The sequence below is a fragment of the Carlito syrichta genome, unplaced genomic scaffold, assembly GCF_000164805.1.
Source record: "Carlito syrichta isolate Samal-C Ts95f unplaced genomic scaffold, Tarsius_syrichta-2.0.1 Scaffold118119, whole genome shotgun sequence".
Lineage (NCBI taxonomy): Eukaryota > Metazoa > Chordata > Mammalia > Primates > Tarsiidae > Carlito > Carlito syrichta.
This window is the reverse complement of record NW_007062215.1, coordinates 258,067-284,128: the sequence shown is the minus strand read 5'-3', so window position 1 is coordinate 284,128 and position 26,062 is coordinate 258,067. Positions and strand designations below refer to the sequence as shown.

At 49.5% G+C, this 26,062-nt stretch overlaps 1 protein-coding gene across 1 annotated transcript; it reads right to left on the bottom strand.

The window, feature by feature from the left end:
- Positions 1-25,691, bottom strand: HACL1 (2-hydroxyacyl-CoA lyase 1). The gene is made up of 13 exons (XM_008047916.2): positions 25,673-25,691; positions 25,512-25,589; positions 23,339-23,433; positions 20,738-20,850; positions 17,852-17,987; positions 13,172-13,277; positions 11,475-11,558; positions 9,563-9,664; positions 7,653-7,807; positions 5,411-5,569; positions 3,628-3,735; positions 2,315-2,501; positions 1-138 (listed from the first exon to the last, which is right to left on the bottom strand). Exons 3-13 carry the CDS (start codon positions 23,383-23,385, stop codon positions 106-108), a joined length of 1,230 nt encoding a protein of 409 aa, XP_008046107.1. The 5' UTR covers positions 23,386-23,433; positions 25,512-25,589; positions 25,673-25,691; the 3' UTR covers positions 1-105.
- Positions 25,692-26,062: the final 371 nt, after the last annotated feature.

Genomic DNA, 26,062 nt, shown 5'->3' with positions numbered 1-26,062 from the left:
ATTTTTTTCTTTGTATAATTTTAACATTACAGTAATTTCACTGCAGAAAATAAAATTTCATCTTGCAGGAAACAGAAAACTCAAGACTACCCATGGCGTCTTCACTTACAGGTTAGAGCGGGTTAGCCAGTGAAAATCCTAGAAAAAGACCACAAACATTCAGTCAAAGGAAGAAACTTTTACAAGCTGTGTCATCACTGACTTGCTAGCTCCAAAATCTAAAGTCCTGCACATCGGTGGTAAAAAATTAGGTTTTCTTCGGCCTAGTGCCTTTCCCAAAAGGGAGCCAGAAATCCACACGTGAACCTAGCTGCGTGTCCTCCCAACAGCCTGCAGGGGCTTCCCATGTCCTCTTTTGTTGACACAATCGGAGCACAAAGAAGAGTCAGGGAGAACCATAGGCTCACACGTAGGGAGGAAGGAGGGGGTGGCGCACCAGGTCCGAGAGGAACACGGGGAAGGCCTGCACGTGGGAGACGCACGCCACCTGCACGTGTGTCTAGCGCAGGTTACGTGCAGAGAGAGGCACGCCCACGTCAGAGCAGGAAGCCACAGCCTCCACTGGGAACCAATGACAGGCACAGGGCACAGACAGACCAAACAGCCCTCGGGAACGGTGCCATGCGCAGAACTCCAGGAGAATGGAGGTAAGCAATGCTGAAGGGATGAATGCATGAAATATAAAGATGAACCTCTAGCTGGGCTCAGTGGCTCAGCCTGTCATCCCGCGCCTTTGGGAGGCTGAGGTGAGTGGACTGCCTGAGCCCGCGGGTTCAGACTCGCCTGGGCAGGCGAGATCTCATCTCTACAATAAATCAAAAAAAATTAGTCAGGCGTGGTAGCGCGCGCCTGTAGTTCCAGCTGCTTGGAAGGCTGAGGAGGAAGGATCGCCGGAGCCCAGCAGGTCGAGGCTGCGGTGGCCGGGAGCGGCCACTGCATTCCAGTCTGGGCGAGAGTGAGACTCCAACTCAAAAAAAAGAAAAAAAAAAGATGAACCTCAGAGTTTCCAGAGAGGAGGAGAAGAACCTCCATTTCTTCAGCAATATCCGCACCAAACTCGTAGAGGAGGTGTGGGAAGGCCACTGAGGGTGAGCCACTCACAGGGAGGGGGCGGTGTGCGAGGCCTTCCGTGGTCACCAGGCGTGGAGACAGCATGGTGGCATGTCTCATCGGGCCTCACCGGGTGACCATGGCTGCCCTACTGCTCCGAGGGCCGGACACCAGGAGGAAGGCATCCTGGGTCACAGTCACTGGAGGGCACAGACCCAGCCACGGACTGAGGAAATGCCAGGAGATGGGAAGGCCTATCGATGGGGTATCTGGCTGCAGGCCACTTCAAAAACCAGAGCTTTAAAAAGGAAAAGGCAACGGACATGCCCAGAGGGTAAAGGGGCAACTCCCAGCCTGCTGCCACCTGCACACCCCACCCTGCCCTGCCTCTCCCCACCCCCCACCAGGCTTCCTGAGCACCTGGCCTCTCTGCTGGGAGGCAAACGCCAAGGCCGCTGCCGTCTGCTTTTCTACAAACAGAATTTCAGCAGAATTCTACGTATTTTACCCTTCCAAAGCCGCTAATTTATAGTTCACTGACCACCCAGGTGTCTGTTCACCCATCTGCCCTGCCTTGTTCATAAAAGAAAGCGAGCACACAGCAGACCCATGTCCACGACTCCAGGCCGAAAGCAGGGGGAACGTCTGCTCTGCAGTGGCCGCAGGTGCAGGTGAGCACGGGACAGGCCAGAAGGGGGCAGCGACAGGCCCGGCCAGAGGACAGAGAGGCCCAAGACAGGCCGCTTCCCCTGGGGTGGGAGGGGTCACGCCAACGACCTGGACTGTGACTGTACAGATGGTCCCATGGCTGTGTCCCTGCCACGCCTCCCGCCACCCTGGCCTGCTGTCTCTTCCTCGGCCCTGCCCCTCCCCCCTCCCACAGAAGCCCGGCTCATCTCCCCTCTCCCCTCTGCCGAGCTAGTCCCCACCCATCCCGCTGACCTCCATGTCAGCATCACCTCCTCCGAGAAGCCTTCCCCACAACCCCAACATAAACCTGACTCCTGGGCTGTCTGTGTGCTCAGACCTGGGCCCCTTTCCTTCCGAGCAGCCCCCTTGCTTGGCCGTGGCACGTCAGTCGTGAGGTCACTGGACTGTGAGCCCTGCAAGGGGCGGACTGGGCCTGGGTCTGCTCACCTGCTGCTCCCACAGCACACCCGACACACCTGCCACCTATGTCCACCACAAGGGCCAAGCTCGGGAATGGCCTGGAAAGACCCAGCGGGAGCACGTTCTGGCAAGGCTCAGGGGCAGGCGCACTTACCTGGGCCTTCCGTGTGGCCTGGGGTTCGATCATGATGTTGATGAGGGAGGGCTTCGCTGTGTCGGCCAGGGCCTGCCTCAGGGATTCCTGGAGTTCTTCTGGCGTTTCCACAAAGTACCCTTTGCCTCCAAATGCCATCATGACCTGCTCATAATGTGCGTTTGGCAGAAGACACACTGGAGGCACCCTGAGAAACAAGGCCACGAGTCAATGAAATTTACAGCTCAAAGCTTTTAGAAAAAGTCATTCTGGTCGGGCTCGGTGGCACAGCCTATCATCCCAGCACTTTGGGAGGCCGAGGCGAGGATGGCCTTAGCCTGTGGGCTCGAGACCAGCCTAGGTCACTTGGCGAGACCTACAATACATCAAAAATTAGCTGCGTGTGGCAGCGCACGCCTGCAGTTCTGGGTCCTTGGAAGGCTGAGGTGGAAGCATCACCGGAGCCCAGTAGGTCGGTGCTAGGGTGGCTGTGAGTGTGGCACGGCACTTCAGCCTGGGTGACAGAGTGAGACTCTGGCTTGAAAAAAGAAAAAAGAAAACGCCAGTCTATGAAATAATCCAAAAAAAGTTTAAGCTGACGGAAGGGCATACTTCTGCCTTCAACACTCGAGCTGGGAGGCCAGCACATGACGTCTCCGCTCTCCAGAAAGGTCTTACCACAGCGTCTGCCCTACGTTCCGGTGAGGACAGAAGCACATCACACCTGTGCTCCCCACAAGTGGCCACTGTCTCTGCGCTGTGGTCTCTGGCAATGACTGGGCACACGAGGAACTGAACTCTGCTTCCACCCACTTGTAATCCACCTAAATGTACACTGCAGCAACCACAAGGTGCCCAGTGGCCTTGACACTAGACAGCACGGGCCACGCTACCAACTCAGGGCCCCAAAGAAAAGCGGACAAGGGAGTGGTGACTGCACCACAAGGCCGTCGGTGAGGCGTGAGCCATCTGTGCCCCAGGCCCCCCTGTTCGAGGCTGGCAGATGCCAGGGCTTGGCTGAGGGGTGAAGGAGAGAGGACCTCGGGTGGTCCGCCCACAGGGCCGCTGCCTCTCTAGCACCATGACAGGCAGCTGGCTGGGAGTTGGTGAGCACGCCCTTTCCTGACGAGGCCAGCAGCCACCTGTTCGTCCGAGCCCGCAGGGCCTCCCTGGTCACAGGGATACCCAGCGCCCAGAGGAACCGGGAGGCAGCAGGAGTCCAGCCTTCAGAGGGCTGCACTCAGCCGAGGGCACCCCACCTTGCGCTCGGCCAACCCAGCGGCCTCAAGGAGTGGGGCAGACAAGAGCAAGCATGCCTCCGTCCAGCTACTCACGCTGTGCTGGCGTCCCCAGACTGCGCCAGCGCCTTCCAGGCATCCGCGTCAAGACCCTGGTAGATCCCGTTGTTGTTCACCACCAGGAGAACCACCGGCAGGCCGTACCTGAGGGAGCGGGAAGCGAGAACGAAGGCGGTCGGCCTCATTCTGGAGCCACTGCCGCCCTCTGGGCTGAAGATTTGACTTACACACGGACATTTCCTATAAGCCTTTGTGATAATAGAGGAAGGCAAAGGATCAGGCGCCGGTTACCCGAAGAAAGAACACCAGAGCATTCACGAAGCACCATCGATGATGGGAAGAACGCAAGCTCAGAGCTGGGGATCTGGCTTCCCTGCCACCCAGCGGTGGACCTTGGGCGGACCATAGGGCTCTTCCGAACCTGGGTGTCCACAGACCCAGCCGGCAGGCGAGTAACAGCCCCCTGACTCACCCTCTTCGGCATGCTTCCAGGGCTCCGGGGAGCACTGTGTGCAACTGACCTTTCTACCGACTGAGCACCACACGAAACTGCCCTTGCTAGCAGCTGTGGGAGAGACACAGGGACTAGAATACACAGCGTGTGCTCAAGTCATCCAGTGAGAAACACATCCCGCCGTGTTGTCAACATGGAAAGAGTCTCAAATGTGTGCCACGTGGTAGAGCACACACAAAAGAGGAGGGTGATTCAACTTAATAACAACTGAAGAAGTGCATGGGTTTTATTTTCTGAAGCTACTTCCAAGGGCAGGTGATAAAAACAAACCCAACTGCACACTGTCCAACAGCAGGAGCCTGGCAACTGTCTCCATGCTCCCAAGGAGTCTTGGTCTCTAGGAGGCCGGCTCCCTCATGCACCGGCTTTCTGGTGTCACTTGGCTGTCACTACGGACACTCTAACAGAAACACAGTCACCCTCCATGGCCATGAGCTCCGCACCTGTGGATATAATCAACTATATTGGCCAAAAATATTTGAAAAAAGGAATCGGGTCTGTATTGGACATGTACAGGCTTTTTTCTTGTCAGTATTTCCTAAACAACCTCGTATGACAACTGACATAGCATACACTGTACTGGGTGTCATAAGTAATCCAGAGATGATTGAACAGACACAGGAGGATGCACACAGGTTATCTGCAAAAGCTGCGCCATTTTATATCCGGGACTTGAGCACCGTGGATGCCAGTGTGTGAGGGAGGTCCTGCAATATCCCCTGCGGGTGCCAAGGGGTGACTGCATCTTGCCTGGCCATGAAATTTTATACGCCAAAGCTGGGCAAGCCCCGAGACACGATTCCCAAAAGCCCTTCTCGGAGCCCTGGCTAACACCACGACAGCTCCCGTACATTCAAACACACTTGAATCCCCCCAGCTCACGAGGCCCTGATCCCTCGTGTTCACACATGAGGCGAGTAGCTTCCGGTCGCCGAGCAGTGCCTCGACATCCTCCCCGGTTGCCCCACTTGCTCCTCGCAACCATCTAAGGCAGAGGCCACTGCCACTCCCATTTCAGAGGAGAGACATGGCTCTGGTGTGGCAGAATCAGGACTAAATCCAGGCTGCCTTCCCAGGGGCTGTGCTCTCACCACCACGCTCTGCGGCAAACAAGGTTCTCTCCAGCCACACTAGCTTCCAGTGACCCCAAACGACCCCCCAAAGTGTCAGGGTTTGTGGCATACAGGGAGGAGGCCAGGGCTACCACACTGGCCTCCTCAGGACAGCCCGGGGCCTGCACAGGGCGAGTCTCGTGCGTGGCTCCTCACACTGAGGAACGCAACGCTCGATCCAGGACGCCCTTACCTGCAGATGGTCTCCACCTCCATGCCGGAGAACCCAAAGGCACTGTCTCCTTCCACGCAGATGACCCGCTGCCCAGGACTTCTGTCTTTAGCCACGACGGCGGCTGCAATCGCAAACCCCAAGCCGACTCCCATGGTTCCGAAAGTACCTGCATCCAGCCTGCAGGGACAGGGCAGAGATAAAACTCTCAGGGCAGGCCATGGTGCTGGGGTTGGCGCAAACCTTGCAGTCACATCTCTACAGTTTAGGGAATAGCAAAGGACAGCAAAATCGCTCTATCTTTAGTATACGGTCTTTACTGCGAGGAACTTATTTGTCAATACTCTGTGAAACACGTCCCTGTACACGGAGCACGTGTGATTCTCAAACGCTTTCTTTTTTGCTTTTTAAAGCATATTTATTTATCATGATCCCACTATATGACATTTAGCAATCAACAGCACAGGTGCAAAGAAAAAAATCTATGTTAAAACCCTGTTGGAATGCTTTACGCTTTCCACAGAACAGAAGCTAAAATAACCTGTTAGACAATTAGTCACAAACACAGTGCTCAAGCTGTTTGACCACACACATGGGTAATGTCTATAGCAGAGATCCCCGGTCCCTGGGCCACCGTTAGGGCCCACGGTCCGTTAGGAACTGGGCTGCACAGCGGGAGAAGAGCAGTGGGCAGGTGGGCGAGAGATGCTTCATCTGTATCGACAGCCGCTCCCCGTTGCTCACACGGCAGCTTGAGCTCCGCCTCCTGTCAGATCAGTAGCGGCGTTAGCTTCTCATAGGAGCACGAACCCTACTGTGAACTGTGCGTGCGCCTTATGGGAATGTCATGCCTGGTGATCTGAGGTGGAGCTGAGGCGGGATGCGACATGTTTTGCTACACATTACAATGCCACAACAACAGAGATGAAGTGCACAACCCATGTTAGAGCCTGAATCATCCCGAAACCATCCCCTCCCCCACCCCAGTCCGTGGAAAGTTGTCTTCCAGGAAACCGGTCCCTCATGACAGAGAGGCTGGGGACGCCGGCCTAGAGCACATCTCCTAGCACGGTGAGCACGTGGTTGCTGGGCCCTGCCACCACTGTGGCTGCGTCCACAAACCCTTCACAACCGGCCACTTTCCTGTCCCTCCTCTGGCTCTCCACTCCTGCTGAGCTTTGTCTCCTGGCAGTGATTACAACCCCGGCCACTGCCGTCGTCACTGCTGCTACTGGTGCCGCCACAGCCACCTCGGTCTCGTGGTGGGCAACGTACAGCCTCCATCCCCTCAGGGCCAGAGCCTCTGCCTCCAGAGTTCCTCCTTCACGGGGCCCAAACCTGAAGGCTGAGTGCTGTCACTGCCCAAATGACGGCAGCTTCCCCATCTCCAGAGCTGCTTCCGCCAGTCACTGCCCCATAGCTGCTGTCAAAGCCATCATGACCAGTGAAGTCTGCTTGATCACCAAAGCTGTCCTTCCCACCAAGCCACCTCCACAACCCCAGCAAAGTTTCCAGAACGCTCCGACCTTGTGGCTGGATGAAGCACTGGCCTCTTGCTTGGACAGGGCTTGCCTACTTGACACCGTGGCCTTCCCAGTATGTGATTTCCGAGTGACAACTGTACCCAAGGAGTCATGGTCGTCAAGGCTTGTGAAGGCAGAGACCCTTTACCTGCCACTGCCTGTCTGTCGTGGTTCAGTCAGTTTCCCATGCTGTTCAGAATCGTCTCTCGGGTGATGTTCTGCAGTGTTGCCTTCTTCACTGCCACCAACAACTATCTTCCCACAGTCAAGGCGCAACTGGCCTTTGGGAGTCTTTTCTTGAGACAGCCCTCTGTGGTTCCACACTCTTCCATCCACCCTGTGTGGCCGCATCCCCCTCCTCTGGCGGCATCTGTGACAATCCCAAAGCCCCTGGAGCACCTGGTGTTCAGGTGTCTCACTGCCACGCCATCCGTGGCATTATGTTCCCCGTGGGCTCACGATGGCTCGAGGCTCTTGCGGGTGGTTTCGAAGTTTAGCCCCTGATGAAGAGCTCCCCCAGCTGCTCGGGATCTTTGGGAGTCCCTGACTTAGACAAGATGGTAGTAGGGAGATGAGAGTAAGCACAACTGTAACAATGCTTCCTCAGCAGCGACCACAGGCAGGCAGGAGTAAGCTAACAAACGCACCTCCATTGCTTCCTTACCCTGCGTCATTGAAGCTTCCAGTTAAACACAGTCACCCCTGGGAACCACCACCCCACCCCGCACTGGAGGCCTCACCTGTGCCGAGGAAGGTGGTTCTGTAGCACGGTGCGCCCGATGTCCATGGTGTTGGCGCCTTCGCTCACCACAAAACAGTCCCTGGGGAGCTGTTCCCGAATGTGGTGGAAGACCGTGTAATAATTCATAGGCAGGGACGTTTTGGAAGCCAATTCCTAAAAGGCCGAGGGGACACAGTCAGATGAGCCTGGGATGCAGTGGACACACCCAGGGTATGGGCTGCAGTCAAGGGTGCCTGGACTAGACGGGCGTACCCGTGAGCTGCAGGTTCCCAGAGAGCTACACGACGGCCCCTCAGGGTGGTTGGTGGCCTGTGCACGGTCCTGGGGACACGCCAGAACACAGCCCTCCTCTGGGAGCTCCCCGACACAGGGTGTGTGTGACCGACTCCAAGAGCCCACAGTGAAGAGCGCCAGGAACCATGAGGTTCAACAAAACCAAACCTCCTCACCCGCACACTCGGGGGAACACTGGGCAGAAATGCGACATCTTATTCCAGAATATTTTCATCTGGAATATGGCCCCAAACTTCAAATTGAAAAGTTACCATCTTGGAAATCAACCTGGAAAACTGGTCCTTCCCCTACCGGAGAGCAGAGGGGACAGGAGACATGCACTCCACCAGTGTCCGGGGAAGAAGGGAGCCAGCCAGGCAACACTGTGGTCCCATGCGCCTGGGGGTGGAGGGAGGTCGTGGGGCTCCCGCAGCCAGGCCGCCAGGCCACGCTGCCTCTTCGCCTAGCACCTGCCCTACCTGCTCTGAGAGCGGCCCCGAGACGGGTGGGGCACCCTCCACCACTCCAGCAGACGGAGAGGCAAGTGCCTACCCTCCTAGGCGACCTGCAGTCAGTCTTGCCCCAATGCTGCTGTGCAAACGCGATTTATCCTGAGACATCGATGAATTACGGAGCCCAGTGAGCACCACTCAAATTCCTATTTGCTCACGCATGATCTGCCAACAAGAAACACTAGGGAACACAACAATTGCACCCAGCGGACATGCAGGAACATGACACAAGGACACTCAAGACCTGCCTCTCAGTCGCAGGGATGCATCCAGCACACAGAGACTTTAAGCAGATGTCGCCAGACCTGCAGAGATGGCGGGCTAGGTGCTGGTGCTGGACGGCCTGGGGACTTGGCGTTGTGATGTATTCCAAACTATCAAGCAGAGCCAGAGTGCAGACAAGAGAGACACAAACACGTTTCCCACGGTGACACAGAAGGGAGATGAAAAGGAGACACGCTGGGTCAAACTATCAACTTGTTTCTTTCTGAGTGGAGGTCTCACTCTGTTTCCCAGGCTGGAGTGCAGTGGTGTGTTCACAGCTCACCACAGCCTTCACCTGTTGGGCTCAGGTGATCCGTCCTCCTCAGCCTCCCAAAGTGCTGCAATTACAGGTGCACACCAACATGTCTGGCTAATTTTTTCACTTTATGTAAAGATGAGGTCTCACTATGTTACCTAGGCTGATCTCAAACTCCTGGGTACAAGCAGGCCTCCCACCTAGGGCTTCCAGAGTGCTGGGTTTTCAGGTGTGAGCCACGGCACCTAGCCAAATTTCCAGTTTGGGTAGAGCACCCTCCCTCTACCTGCCACATCAACTTATGGCTTCAAGCCCTCTGATGCTCAGTTACACAAGAAGCTTCAGGTCTTTTCAAGGTAGAGTGCCATCTCCACGGGCGTGTATGTTTTAACTTTAAAGCAGGTGTCAAACTGTGCTCCCATTTGTGCCAGGTTCCCACTGTACTGTTATGTCTCACCAGGTGTGGAGAGCCGTCCCCTAGCCCTCTTCCCGTGAACTGTGGTTCTGAGCCAACAAGGTAATTTTTAGGAGCACACGCGTCCTGCACACGCAGGTCTTGCTGCAGTAGGCTGTGCAGTGCCACGAGCTCAGTGGCCATCTCACCTTGGAGGCCGCTTCGTTGTGATCCGTCTTTTCCCTCAGACTTTTCCACCACCCGCTCACAGAAGGGTACCGCCACGGCGTCTTCTCAAATTCTTCTAAGAGCTAAAAAACCACAAACGTTTTCTTTCCTTTCTGAAAATAAGCTTACGTCCTATTAACACAAACGTCTCACATGTACCTCGTGCCACACTGACATTCAGCAGAAGACAAGGCCACCCCGCCCTCTTGACCCCTCGACTCTAGCAGCAGCAGCAGACAGGGGTCGCGTGGACGGCTTTAGGGCAGGCCTGTGTGGGCTTCTGCCAGAAGCTGGATTCCCAGGACAGGCTGGCATGCTCCTGCTGCACGCCTCAGGCAGGGCTCTGAAGCCCTCCTCAGTCTTTGACACTCCACGGAAAGCCCGCCCCTCCACAGAACACCTGAGGAAAGCTGGCGAACACCTGCATTCCTACGATACAGCCAAAAGGCTGCAGAGACTAAGTGATTGCGAAGCACACCCCAGCGTTGTGTAGTCACAATCACCATGCCAGTCTGTATCATCCACAACCAAGTGAGAGGTGTGGCTATACTGCATCTCTTGTCACAGTTAAATCTATAAACTGTGCACAAAGAACCTGGAAAAGTCACTGATTTAGTCTGAAGAGTAAATGCCTTGATGACCTAAAGCAACTCTAAGCTCGATTTGTCTGGTGCATAAGTCAGTTCAGTTCCTCTGGAAGGTGCATCATAATTTTTCTTTCTTTTTTTTTTTTAAGTTGGAGTCTCACTCTGTCACCTAGACTGGAGAGCAGTGGCCGCTCCCGGCCACCACAGCCTCAACCTGCTGGGCTCCGGTGATCCTTCCGCCTCAGCCTTCCAAGTAGCTGGAACTACAGGCACGCGCCACCACGCCCAGCTAATTTTTGATTTATTGTAGAGATGAGGGCTCATCAAGTTGCCCAGGCGGGTCTCGAACCTGTGGGCTCAGGCAATTCACTCACCTCGGCCTCCCAAAGCGCTGGAATTACAGGCTGAGCCACCGAGCCCGGCCTATAATTTTTCAAGTAGCTGGACCCTGTTATAGTAAATCACTGTTTGCCACTGAAGGACTTTTAAGTTTTCAATCACCTTGCAAAAAACTTACATAAAAACGACCTAGGTACAAGAAGCTGGATTCATCAAGTTGCGAAGCTGTATTTTAAGAATGGTTTTCAGGCCAGGTGCGGTGGCTCAAACCTGTAATCCCAGCACTTTGGAAGGCTGAGGCAAGAGGACTGCCTGAGTCCAGGGGTTTGAGACCAGACGGGCAACTTGGTGAGACCTTATCTCTACAGTAAATCAAAAAATTTGCCAAGCATAGTGACTCGCATCTGTAGTTTCAGCTACTTGGAAGGCTGAGGCGGAAGGATCACCTGAGGCCAGCAGGTCGAGGCTGCGGTGGCTGTGAGCGTGCCACTATACCCTAGCCCGGGCAACAGAGTGAGACTGCAACTCAAAAAAACGGTTTTCCGCCAGGCTCAGTGGCTCAGCCTGTAATCCCGCGCCTTTGAGAGGCTGAGGTGAGTGGATTGCCTGAGCCCGCGGGTTCGAGTCCCGCCTGGGCAGCGAGACCTCATCTCTACAATAAATCAAAAAATCAGCTGGGCGTGGTAATGCATGCCTGTAATTCTGGCTACTTGGAAGGCTGAGGCGGAAGTATTGCCAGAGCCTAGCAGGTCGAGGCTGCGGTGGCCGGGAGCGGCCACTGCACTCCAGTCTGGGCGACAGAGACTCCAACTCAAAAAAAAAAACCCCAAAAAAACGGTTTTCCAGCATACATTTTGTTTAAATAGTAGCACTATTACCAAGCAAATCAAGACTGAAACACTTTCAAGAACAGATTGTTCCCTAAAGAGCAATCCATGCAAACTAAAACCTAGGCAAAGATTCTCACCTGTTTAGTGACAGCATCGATGTCTCCTAGTAAAGTGACAGCAGGTCTTACATTATTTCCCAACTCCTCTGCACAGATGTCCACCTGAAACAGAGACAAGGCTGAAGAATGACCCCTGCTTGTTCTTACACGTCTTTAAGAAGTCCATCGGGGCTGAAGACGTAAACTGTGAATATGCACCCAACGATACAGGGGCGTGTTCCTTGCTGAGAGTCCACGGGGCTATGTGAACCTCCCAACTTGTGCAGCACCTCACCATCTTCCAGCATTCTAAGATCTACGCTGTGGAGTTTGGGTATTGTTCCCTGACGCCCACAGGAATGCACCTGACCTGATCAATTACAGTTTTTAACTCTCATTAATTTCTATTACATCTGGAGCAGTGTTGGTCAATCTGCACATCTCTAAGAATCTCCCAGTGGGCTTGTGCAGCCATCAACTGCAGGGGTCCACGAGGCGTGTCTGGTTTCAGAAGGGTGCAGTGGGCCTGGACACGTGCATTTCCTGCAGATTTCCAGTGGTGCTGATGCTGCCTGTCCAGGGAGCCACCTCTGAGAACCACTTCTAGAATGTGGATGGGCACGTCCCCATGTGCTCAGATGTTTCACTTCCAGATGGCCACGGACATGTGAAAATGGCTTCTGCAAGGAAGGACGATCTAGTTGCCCAGGCACGTGTTCCACTCTGGAATCAAGTGGGACAGCGTCTTCAGGTACAACCTGCGGCCCTGCTTGTCTGTGGCTGTGGTTCTCAGTGGCCTTGGGTGGGAAAGGGGCTGTTAGAAGCTGCCGCCTCGCGAAGACAGGTGAGGCTGAGCCGTGTAGAGCACACAGGTGTGCAAGCTCCACACAGGCAGCACTTCCCAAACCAGCAAGGAAGCTGGCTCACACAGAGGCTCACAATGACACGAGCATCATCAAGGGAGGTCAGAGATGCCACTGAACAACACAGGGACAAGCAGGGTCACTTAGGAATTTCCAGCCAAAGGCCAAGAGAAAATCTTGGCATCTAAAAGAAAACCTCACTCCCTAACGATGCTGAATGTTTCCTTCTAATCCACCATCCCTCTTGCATCCCTTTTCCCTACCTTTAAATATACTTAAAGCTGGGCTCGGCGGCTCAACCTGTAATCCCGCGATTTGGGAGGCTGAGGTGAGTGGATTGCCTGAGCCTGCAGGTTCGAGACCTGTCTGGGCAACTGGGCGAAACCTCATCTCTACAATTAAAAAAAAAAAAAAAAAAAAAAAAAAAAATTAGCCGAGCGTGGTAGCACGCCTGTAGTTCCAGCTACTTGGAAGGCTGAGGTGGAAGGATCGCCGGAACCCAGCAAATCGAGGCTGCAGTGGCCGGGAGCGGCCGTTCCACTCCAGTCTGGGCAACAGAGTGAGACTCCAACTCCAAAAAATAAATAAATAAATATACTTGAACTGTGAAGAACAGGCAAAATACACTTTTCAAACTACTGAAACTGGACTTTGAAGGTTTTTCTGTTTAGAAGTAAAGCCCCACATTACGCTTCATAAGCTTGGGAAGGCAGCTTATCTTGGTACCTATAATGATGTCAGACCATTTAAAAATTCTGCTTTTGTAAACAGAGAAATCATTCTTTCCGGAAGCCATGAAGAAAGCAGCGTGGATGACGGCTGAGAGAGAGAACAATGAGCTGAGAGGTCGGATGTGAGTCCCTCTCTCAATACCTGGATAAACTTCACATCTGGCTGGTATCTTGGAGGTAGTCCAAAATGTAAAATCCAATTTAGTCTGGCACCAAATAACACAATTACATCAGCAAATTGCAAAGCCCTATTAATAAAAAAAAAAAAACCTGATATAACATAAAAAGTATAAATGTATTTTTTATTTGAATGATTCTATAATTAATTTCTAAGTATTTAGAAAAATATAATTTGGAGTTTACATTAGACTTCAGAATCACCTGTTAGGGCAAATTTGATCTTTCAAGCTACATTACTTTATGAAACCATTCTATTTAGTAATCCAAAAGATGAATTAAGTACAAAAAAATTACTATAAACTCTCTATATATTCTATCTTATTTATTAACTTTTATCATTAGAAAAATTAATAGAGGCCCACTGTATTCAATCTGGAAAAAGCAGAAGTAGTATAAAGAAAAAAACAAAATTGCCACATAATACTATTACCATGACCATTCTCCTTTTGTCATTAAGTGCCTAAACACAATTTTTAAAGGTTACATATTTGCTGAATGCATACAACACAGTTCATTTACTGTTTTCTCAACTGTTGGATATTTTCTTTGTTATTAACAGTGCTGGGCTGCAGGTCTTTATGCTTACGTCTTAATGCACTCTTCAACTTGCTTCCTGAAAGCAGGTATCTCTGAGACTACTGATTCATATTCCTGGATTGCTTTCCAAGATATCTTACCAACTATATTTCTAATGGTTTTCTTCTACATATCTTAAAACTTGGTCAACATAACTTCTAATCTTTTAATGGTTTTTGCTTTGATAACACAACCCTCCTTGTTTTCACAAAAAGAAACATTACTTTATATATCTTTGCCCAGTCTTGTTTTCAATCTGAGTCATTAGGTTTCAGATTCAGCTCTTATAATGTACAACAAGGGGGATGCCCCCACCAAAAAAAAACCTGGAACTATCTTTATTTGGAAGGCAGGATAGTACAGGCTTCCCCTGCTAGGTAAGCATTCCAGGAACGCCTTGGCATCGGTGTACCACTTAGCATTGTTGTGAGAGGCTGCATTTGGCTTCAGGGAATGTTTGTGGCAAGTAGGTGACTGGTTCTTTCCCCACAACAATTTGTACCTGCCCACATTGTGCTGTTTTTGACCAAAAAACACATGACCCTCATGCCCTGCCTTCCCTATTCACCTTATCTCACCCCAAGCGACTTTTTTCCCCCCGATGAAAAAAGTCCTCAAAGGGAAATGCTTGCTGATGTGGAAGAAGTAAAATAAAAAACAGCAGGAGCACTAAAAGGCATCAAAATTGTTGAGTTCAAAACTGTTTTGAGCAGTGGAAAAAGCATCTTGATAGGTACATTGTATCAAATGGTGAGTCCCTTGAAGGTGACTGAAGTTTAAACACGTGTGATTTTTTACAAATAAATGCTGGGGTCTTTTGGGTCCCCCCTTGCGTGTGGCTGCTGCTGCTGACCAGCCTGAATGTCCCCGCCTTCCAGGAGAGTTTCGTATCACAGCTGCTGTGGGTTTTGTTCTGCACTTCATTTCTCGCATCTCTGCTTCTTATGTCTGTTTCCCATTTTTCCTATCTTCTGCCACACACAATCCATAATGGCCGCTTCTGTCTTTCTCAGTGATGAACGCAACTTTTCACAGAAATTATATACTCAAAAAGAAAGCTTCTTCACATACTGTCTTAGTACTGTGGGGCCCAATTTAATAAACAGATGAGAGCTCTAACTGGCAGGATAGATGTACTTACTGAAACTCTAACAATTGTTGATGCGATTATGTATAGTCCCTTACAATCTTTTTACACTATTAATGTCCTTAATATTATCTTCGTAAAATTTGGCAAAAGCTGGGCATAGTGGCTCATGCCTGTAATCCCAGCACTTTGGAGGCCAAGGCGAGAGGATTGCTTGAGCCAGGAGTTCAACAGCAGCTGCGCCAGCACAGCGAGACCGTATCGCTCCAAAAAAATTTAAAAAATTAGCTAGGCATGGTGGTACCAGCCAGCAGTCCCTGCCACTTGAGAGGCTGAGGTGGAAGGACAACCTGAGCCCAGGAAGTCAAGGCTGTGGTGAGCCATGATCATGCCACTGCACTTCAGCTTGGCCCACAGAGTGAGACCTCCTACTCAAAAAAATAGTAAAATAAAATAAAGTAAAATAAAATTTGGCTAGAATGAAGACAAACTTCAGTTCAACCTAAGTTGTAGTATTAAAAAGTTAATAGCATATGAATTAATTTGGCTACTGCACAAAGTATATTAATATGAATACAAAGTAAAGACATAATCTATCAAAAACAGCTTTAAATGAGCAACAGTTAACAACTGAGCAGCAAACATGACATTTTCAAAACCCTCAGCACTAATTTTAATCCACTCATGAGACTAAGAAGAACACTAAGTGCATGGCAGTAGTGACTATGGACAGGGAGAGGGAATGGGATCAAGAAAGATACACACAAGACTGCAAACGCATCCATGAGTTTTTGTTTCCCAAACAAAATCATAAACCCTAAAGCAACATAATCATAAGGTGAGTATCTGATGCCAAAGCTGCCAGATTCAAAATGGAGTCACCTGCGTCAAAGCCTGGCAACTGGGGCCAGGAAAGGCCAAGCGGGGACACTCACGCATGATTTGCCAAGTCACAGGAAGCATCACAAGAAACTGCTCCAAACCGCAGCTTCCTACACGGGCCATACAAGGGCAGCTGGCCACTTCTACCACACACTCGTCTGACTGCTGTCTTACAAGCCCAATTCAGAGAAACAGCCTGCTGTCCTTCAGGATGGCAAATTTTACCTAGCTCTCGACACCGCAGGCACAGTTGAAATTTCTTTTAAAACCACTCACCAGCCTCTTCTTTCCCTAAGAAAGCCCTAACCCTTTCCTCTGCTCCCCAGACACACCGAAGACCACCCTGAGCTGTGAGCATGTTCTGGGTTACACTCCTTCTTGGAGGTGTCTCCCAAGTAAACCTTTTGGCTCAGAGACTCATCCCTGAATTTCTCAGTTTGCACTGGTCAAGCTGAGTGGCAGTTACGTAAATGCTCATTCTAGTATCTCTCTTCCTGTCTGTACTTAGAATGTTTCATAACATAGAAATTAAAAGAAAAAAGGCACAGAGTATCAAAAAGTATGTCTTAAAAGTCTAAGAGGAGGAGGCTTCCAGAGCCAGTCACAAAGGGCGAGTCCAAGGAAGCAGCCCACACAGGTGAGAGGGTAGGGCTTCCCCCCTCGTTTATCTCCTGGCTTTGATCAAGGGCAGCCCTGCTTGCAGAGAAATCGCATTCTCTGGGCAGAAGATCAGGGTAAGGGGCCCCTGCCAGCTGGGGCGATGGGGGGTGTCTGTTGTCTCCTTCCCTCGGAGCCCTGCCAGGGCAGCCATGCTGCAGAGCCACATGGTGGTGGCTCCCAAGCAGTTGAGCTTCCCTGGAGATGCCACCTTTCAGGCAGGAGGAGCTGGGAGAAGGGGCCTGTGGTCTGAAGAGTAGGGGGACTTCCCGTTACTTCCTCCTTCTGGAGCTCCAGTTGTTTGGTTCCACAGAGCAGGGAGTCACGTGGTCCTACAGGGTGGCGGCAAGGGCCGGGAGAGGGACGCCTGGGCATGGGCATGAGAGAGAGAGAGGGGGGAGCCAGGGAGGTCCTAGGGAGGGGTGAAAATAAAACTCTAATCCTGGGTTTGAAAGAGCAACATGTTGGGGCCCCTCTGAGCTGGCCTGTACAGAGAGACCCAAAGTAGCACAACAAAGGCTCTGAAAGGGAACAGACCCTGGAACCACTGGCCTCAACACGTAAGAGAGAACTCATCGTCCAAAGTTGACCTAACCCACTTGATTCCTTGTGAAAACACACACACAAAAACCAACTCTCTACAGAGGATCTTAATGTGACCCAGAACCTCACAAAATAAATACAAAACAATCCACAATTACTTAGTACAAAAAGAACCAGGAAAATATGACCAATTCTCAAAAGAAAAGATAATGGTAGATGCCAATGCAAGATGACCCGGATGTTGGAACTAATAAACAGAGACTTTAGAGCAATTATTAATTATAACTATGCTCCATGAAGAAAAGAAAAACAGTACTGAAATAAACGTAAAAAGCCAGAAGTTCTCAGCAGAGAAAGAAAATATAAGACAAAAGGACTGAAAAGAAAACTGAACAGGGTACTCACGGTCGTGTGGGACAGTATAAAAATATCTAACATTAGTATCACTGGAGTTCCAAGAGGAGAAAAAGAATGATGTGGAAAGAAATATTTCAAGAAAGAAGAGAGAAAACCTTCCAAATTTGGAGAGACATAAATTTTCAGATTCAAGAAGATCTGAGAACTCCAAACAGAAAAAGAAAACAAAAGGAAACCATGTCCAGACATCATATTCAAACTGCTGAAAACCAAGATAAAAGAAATCGTGGGAGCAACCAGTGGAAAACAACACCCCACACACGGGAACGACAATTTGAACAGAGGCAGGGTGCGCCTGAGAAACCACGAGGGCCAGAGACACTGATGACATCTTTGAGGTGCTGACAAGCCCCGAGGAACAGGAGGGCGTGAAACGACCCGGCTCTATCAGAAGCTCTTCCTAGACGTATGAAGGTCACGAAACACTCAAGCGGCCAAACCCTGTCCAGGCGAGATGTGAGAGCCTGGAAGGCCACGCACCTGGATCTGGCTGCTCCCACGCAGCAGGGATGGTTGTCAGGGATAACGCCCTTCCCCATGGGGGTGGGCAGAAAGGGCAGTCTGCACCGCTCCACCAGCTTCCTGAGGCTCTCCTCCGCGCGGGCGTAAGCAGCACCTACAAGAAAGGCACGTCGTGGACGACTCAGTGAAGCTCCAGGCACCGTGACCCTTAACACCATTTCAAGTGAAATGGCTTTTTGTCTGGCGCCCAGGCTGGATCGCAGGGATGCTGTCACAGTTCACTGAAGCCCCAGACTCCTAGTCTCAAGCCATCCTCCCACCTCGGCCTCCCCAAATACTGAGATTACAGAAAGCATGAGCCAGTGAGCCCAGCCCCAAATTCCTCTTAGATCCACTCAAATATTCTCCTGCTTATACATGGGTTTAAACTCGAAACAGACTATGACTACGGTTTTTACCTTTGGCACTTTAGAACGCTCAGGAAAGCAGAAGTTCTAATTCCCCCACCACTACTCTCAATGACACTGAAGGATGTCTACCCTAAAATTAAATCCAACCTCCCTCTTGCTGCGGTGGCTCACCCATTTGAGGCTGCGGCCCCGAACACGACCCACAACTCCCTGAACCCCCGTCTTCACGGGGAGCCCTGGCGGGCAGGGAAGAACTCTGCCCTGAAAGAGAAAGGTCTCTTCACCCACACATGCCGTTCTCCAAGGCAGTAGAGCTGCTCTGCACAGCCTCCTGGTCCAGGTAGGAGACCGCAAGGGCACACCTAGGACTGCATACTTTTCCAGGTGCCACAACTCCATGACCATGACAGCCAGCCAAGTGGGGCAGACTCTTGTCTGCCCTGACAGCTGTGTGACTGTGGGGTGTGCCCCATGCCCTTGATGACACAGAAAACAACTTATGGTGGAAATACTGGAGTGACTCCATTCCTTGTGTCGTCAAGGCCACTATATTTTTTGGCTATGTAGCTTCATATTTTGGGGGGGGCTAGTATAACATTACTCTGTGTTCAAAACTTACAATTCTCTACTGAATCCTGGCACATAGTGCACTTCCAGATTCAGTCCAATGCTCCTCCCTCCAAAACTACCCAGAATGTTCTCTGCATGCGTGTGTGATGAGAAGCAGCCCCTCCCCCAGCCAGCAAGCCTGTCTCGGATCTCTGAATCCTGTGTCCTCTCCTACACCGCCTGTGGTCTCTGTCCACAAGGCAACCTAGTCTCCACTGTTCCCTGGCACTGTGCATTCGCTGGCCTCTCTGTGGGATCCACACAAGCACGCTGCTGCTGTCCCTAGAAGCCCGTGCCCCCTGGACACACCAGTAAGAGTCTGCCACACCTGGGGTGACCAGGTCCATCTCTCCATGGCAGGACCCACTGTTGGACTGTGGTCTACAATCCCGCCTTATCATACGCACGCATCCAATGTTTGTTGGAGGAAGAAGGAAACACACCATCCACCAAGTGCTTTCCACACATCTGCTATTTGGTTCTGTCCTGTGGAGGCAGTTATATCCCAGTCTAACAAGCCAGTAACTGAGACTCAAAGCAGCTGTCTGAGTCCTGGAGCCCAGACATGATACACGATCAAGGCATTCAACTCAGCTCTGCCCTCCATTTTTTCTGTTTACACCATTTTTACCAAAACTACTTTTTGGGGTTTTGATGTTGTTGCTTTGTTTTGTTTTTTGAGTTGGAGTGTCACTCTGTTCCTCAGGCTGGAGTGCAACGGCACAGTCACTGCTCTCCACAGCCTCGAACTCCTGGGCTCAGGACATCTTTCTGCCCCAGCCACCTGAGTAACTGCCACTACAGACATGTACCACCATGCCTGGCTAATTTTTCAATTTTTTGCAGAGATGAGGTCTCGTTATGTTGGTCTTGAACTACTGGACTCAAGCAATCCTCCTGCACTGGCCTTGCTAAGTGCTGGTATTACAGACGTGAATCACTGCACCCGGCCTATTTTTAGTTTTTATATACTGGGAGTGCCAAAAAAATGTGTACCCATTTTAAGAGATGTTATCTATCACTTTTAGTTTGCTGTAATAAGAGGTGTCTTCATGCTGAGGGCAACTGCTTTGAACTGCTCTTGTAATTGCAGAAGTCACACGTGACATGTATTCACCTTGTTATTGGTATATATTGAGTATTACAATTTTAATACGGTCTCTTCCTTTCTTAAATGGTGTATGCCTTTTTTTGGGACCCTCAATGCTGAGTCCCTAAGCGGCTGATAATTGACTAGTGTGTCCAAAGGTGATCCCAGCAGCCTCAGTTCTAGAACACAGGAGAGAGGCTACCTTGCTGATGGTACAGATTGGTTGGTGCAACAGCTGAGGAGAAAGCAACCTGGCAATGTGCACCAAGACTCTTAAAAACAGCCACCCCTCTAGCTCAGTTTTCTTTCTGGAGATCCACCTTAAATCCTGACTATGGAGCAATTACTCCACACAAACAGTACTTGGCAAAAATACTTTTAAGAGAATGCTAAATGAATAAGGGAGAATACAAACCTATCTGTGTAGTATGACTACAATATGCAAAATCCACATGGAAAAAGGAACAGGCAAGTACTAAATGTTAAAGACGGTTGCCTTGGATGGAGATATTTTTTTCTCTCTACTTTTCTGGATTTTCTAAAATTTTTGTAATAGAACAAATACATTTCACTCAAAAGACCAAAGAAATGTAGTAGGCGGTATTTCCTTAGAAGGGCAAGATGTCTGGGCATTCAAGAGTAATTCTCTAATTTCAAAATAATAAATGCTACATGAAGAGGACGCCTTCCAACTTCCAACATTAGAGCAGATGCTAATAAATAACAAAGCCGATTTCTGCAAAGAATCAGTGTTCTCTCAAGAGCCCAGTGAGCTGTGAGCTCTGTGCGTTCTACCTTTCCCGATGATCAGAAGGGGCTTCGTGGCCTTCCTCAGGACAGACGCGGCTGTGTGCACAGCAGAGGCCTCTGCCAAGCTGATGGGAGGTGGCAGGCAGCGCTCCACATACCTGGAACAAAGAGCCCTGCTGCGTAAAAGAGGCCAACTCTGACTTTATTGTGAAAACTTCAAATACACAGAAACTTAAAAAAAAAAAAAAAAAGCAGTGCACTAAACCCCATATACCCAGCATGTAGACCCAAGAACTAAGATCATCTTACTACATTTGTGCATATGCACATACAAGCATGTACTTTTTTTCTGAACCATTTTCAAGTAAATCATAGGCATCAAGACATGGCACCCTTGAAAACTTCCTTGGCCAGGCTCGGTGGCTCAGCCTGTAATCCCAGCACTTTGGGAGGCCAAGGAGACTGGATTGCCTGAGCCCACGGATTCTAGACCAGCCTGGGGAACTTGGTGAGACCTCATTTCTACAATAAATCCAAAATTAGCCAGGCATGGCAGCGTGTGCCTGTAGTTCCGGCTACTTGGAAGGCTGAGGCAGAAGGAGCACCAGAGGCCAGTGGTTGAGTGTGCCACTGCATCCAGCTTGGGAGACTCCAACTAAAAAAAAAAAAAAAAAAAAAGAAAAAAACTTCCTTATGTAGGTCTAAAGGATAAGAACCTTCTCCTGTACAATGATAACACTATTACCATATCCAACAAACTAACAATTATTGCCTGATATCATCCGATGGCCAGTGAAATGGCTGATTCACTCACTGACAGAAAATCGAGGTTAATGGCTCCGCACTGCAGTGGCAGTAGTAATGGCTGTAGGAGAAGTAAAAGCCACGCTTAAATGTAAGATTAAGTACTTGTGATGTGCCATTTATTCTCATTTAATTGTCAAACCAATGAGGTTAGGTGTCTCCATTATCTTCATTTCACCATTGAAGGAAAAAGACTCGAGAAAGTAATTTGACCACGGCCGAGATGACATGAAGTAGAGACTGAATGGAACCAGACACTGTGTCCCAGCCTGTACTTCTAAATGCCTCCCCAAACCTCCACTCACTGGCTGGGTTAATATTTTAATATCACAATATGTATTAGTAGAAGAAATATGCAAGCTGTTGGTCAAAGTTAAGTATTTCTCAATACCAAGTCCTGACTGTGATATTTCATTTATTCTAATTGATGCAAAACATGTTGTATAACTTGGACACATAATAAAAGCGGACATTCAATCTTTTTTTTTTTTTTTGAGTTGGAGTCTCACTCTGTCGCCCAGACTGGAGTGCAGTGGCCGCTCCCAGCCACCGCAGCCTCGACTTTCTGGGCTCCGGCGATCCCTCCACCTCAGCCTTCCGAGTAGCCAGAATTACAGGCATGCGCTACCATGCCCGGCTAATTTTTTTATTTACTGTAGAGATGAGGTCTTGCCAAGTTGCCCAGGTGGGTCTCGAACCTGCAGGCTCAGGCAATCCACTTACCTCAGCCTCCCAAGGCGTGGGATTACAGGCTGAGCCACCGAGCCCGGCTTGACATTCAACCTTTACACACACAAAAAAAGTTCACGGGTTAACTTCCCTGAGGCTTGTCCTCCCCCTCGATTTTATTTTGACTATCATGTATTACACAGGACAGATTTCCTTTTTGTCTGACTCTCCCTAGCAAAACCACTCCTTGGCGCCCAGAGTGGAAAGTAATGCCCGGTCTGGCTATAGTCACGAGGGAACCATGTGGTCCCCAGCAGCAGGAACGCACCAAATGGCACTCAGGCTGAGGCATTAACTCACAGACCACCTTGGCCAGGGGACGTGGATACCCCTGAAAAAGTGTGTCTTGTACTTCTTTTCACTTAGTGCTTATGTAAGGAGTAAGAGGACACAGTGAATGGTGTCAGAATATTTGTCAATCACAGAGACAGCTAGACACCTTTTGTGCTGAGTTCTAACACCTATCAACAGCCACACCTCATTGCCTGACTTACCCTCTGAAGATGCTCAGTGACCCACACTACGTTCATGGGACGCATGTTCACAGTTACTGCAAGCATAATTTCGAATGAGGAATTCCGGAAGCCCTAAGTATTTGGTTTCGTAATTTTTTTTTTTTTTTTGAGTTGGAGTCTCACTCTGTCGCCCAGACTGGAGTGCAGTGGCCACTCCAGGCCAGCGCAGCCTCGACCTGCTGGGCTCCGGCGATCCTTCCGCCTCAGCCTTCCGAGGAGCCGGAATTACAGGCATGCACTACCACGCCCAGCTGATTTTTTGATTTATTGTAGAGATGAGGTCTCGCTGCCCAGGTGGGTCTCGAACCTGCGGGCTCAGGCAATCCACTCACCTCAGTCTCCCAAAGGCGCGGGATTACAGGCTGAGCCACCAAGCCCAGTTTGATTTCGTAATTAAATCCAAAATAATTACTAAATGATATCATCTTAATGAAGAGAACTAAGTCCTCTGGCTGGGACTCAGTTTAATTACTAAACCAGCAAAAGTGAAGACAACCAGAGATTACCTTATACACTGTCAGGTAAATTCTTTCTAAAAGGCAAGCATTATGATAATGTATGAGCACTTCCGGAAGAACTCCGTGTCACCATCACTCACTTGACAGCACTCACGTCCACCTGGAGGTCCACAAGGTCTGCAGGCATGTCAACATAGCAAGCACCTGGGCGACCGTAGATACTGCTTCTCACTGCCTACATTCATCACAAACAGAAAAAAAGATTTTAAAAGTCTCAGTCTTAGCATACGCCACTTGGAGATAATTTAAAACTGCGAAACGAGCACTATTTTAATTTTTCTGAACATCCTTAGGTGGAGAAAACAATATATAATTAAAATTGAAATGTCCTCTGTTGAGTGTATATATTTTTAATGATATCTTTGTTTAAAAGGTCAGAGAGGCCCATGTGTGGTGGTGTATGCCTATAATCCCAGCACTTTGGGTGGCAAAGCTGGGGGGATTGCTTGAGCCCAGGAGTTTGAGACCAATCTAGACTCTATCTCTGCAAAAAAAAATTTAAAAACTAGCCAGGTGTGGGGGTGCACGCTTGTAATCCCAGCTTGTCAGGAGGCTGAAGTTGGAGGACTGCTTGAGCCCAGAAATTCGAGGATGCAATGAGTTAGGATGATGCCACTGTACTCTAGTCTGGGTACAGAGTAAGACCCTGTCTCAAAAAAAAAATAAAATGAAACAAAAGTAGAGAGAGGGAAAAAAAGTATCCATTCATGGCTTTTAAATTCATGTTGTTTTGCACTTCTTTTTTTTTTTTTAAAGAGATAGAGTCTCTCTCTGTCACCCAGGCTAAGGTGTAGTGGTATGATCACAGCCCACTGCAGCCTCGAACTTCTGGGCCCAAATGATCCTCCTGCCTCAACCTCTCAAGGAGCTGGGACTACAGGTGCACCACCACACCCAGCTAACTTTTTATTTTTATTTTGGTAGGCACAGGGGTTCCTAATGTTGTCCAGACAGGTCTTGAGCTCCTGGCCTCAAGCAATCTCCCCACCTCAGCCTCGCAAAGTGCTGGGACTACAGGCATGAGCCACCATGCCCAACCACATTAGCCTTGGAAATTACTCATGAGACATTGCCTGGCAAGTTTTTACACCTTAACATGTACTTTCTCCTGCTTCCTAATTCTGGTAACCTGGCAGAGTTTTCAGAAACCGTGAAACTGCCACATGTGCCAAGTGGTTTTCATAATTCATGATTTTGAAACAGCTCAAATGTAATTTCACACATAAACGCTGGTTACCTGAATTTATAATAAAGGTTGAGTATCTCTAATCCAAAATCTCCCAAAATCCAAAACTTTTTGAGTGCCAACACGACATTACAAGTGGAAAATTCCACAGCTGACCTCACATGACAAGTCACAGCTAAAACGCAGGTGCACACGGGAAAAATAAAGTATCTTCAGGCCGGGCTCGGTGGCTCCGTCTGTCATCCCAGCACTTTGGGAGGCCAAGGTGAGTGGATTGCCTGAGACCACTGCGGGTTTGAGACCAGTCCAGACAACTTGGCAAGACCTTGTCTCTACAATAAATCAAAACTTAGCCAGGTGTGGTAGTGCACACCTGTAGTTCCGGCTACTTGGAAGGCTGAGGCAGGATTGCCAGGGCCCAGTAGGTCGACGCTGGGGTGGCCGTGAGCGTGCCACTGTACTCTAGCCTGGGTGACGGAGTGAGACTCCAACCCAAAAAAAAAAATGTATCTTCAGGTCATGTGTATAAGGTGTATGTGAATTTCATATTTAGACTTGGGTCACATCCCCAAGATATCTCCATTAAGTATATGCAAATATTCCAAAATCCGAAAAGATCTAAAATCAGAAACACTTATGGGTCCAAGCATTCTGGTCCCAAGACAAGAAATACTCAACCTGTATGCTGTTTCGTTAACTAAGAGATGGTCTTATAAATGTTTTAGTCACAATTTTCAAAAATAACATTCTGCAAAAGCATGAGAGAAAGTGTAAGTGTAACCAAGGGCTCTTTAACTTTCTCTTTACTTTTATATAATTAAAATGGTAATTTTAAAAACTACAGCACAGGAGAAAATTTTTCCAAAAATAACTTATTTTACTTCTCTCTTTCTATAATTAAATATAATGAGAGTGAACATTAAAATGTAAATGGCTTTTCAACAATAGCATTTTTAACTGCCCAGGTACATTCCTGTCACTCATTCTATTTAAGAGTAAAAATAACATAAGTATGAGCAACTGAGAAAACCCAGTTGACTTGGAGGGCTTGTTATTAAGTACCGTACCTTTTCAATGACAGAAGGGATGGCTTCCACACTGCTTGGACGAGCAGAGAACTTGCTATATAACCTACAGGCTTCAACCTATATGGATAACAAAAATCCCTTAAAATTCAGCATACAATCACACTTCTCTTCTGAAAGAAGACAAAATGTTAAGTCATTACCTTCTATTATGCTCAGAGGCAAGAGGGAGAAAATGCATTGTCTACACTGTCTCTTAAGAGCCCACTCCAAGGACAAAGATCTGCCTTGGTATCCTGAAATCTATCAACACAATGTATCACTTTCATTTCTCAGATTGCAAAGGCAAAAAAGTCTGATAGCACCCACAGTCCAGTGACACAGAAAAACAGGCCCTTTCGCTGGGCACAGTGGCTCATGCCTGTTGCTCCAGCACTTTGGGAGGCAGAGGCGAGAGGATGGCCTGAGCCCAGGGTTCGAGACCAGCCTGGGCAACTTGGCAAGATCTCATCTCTACAAGAAATCAAAAAATTAGCCAGGGGTGGTGGCGCACGCCTGCAGTTCCAGCTACTTTGAAGGCAGAGGCGGAAGAA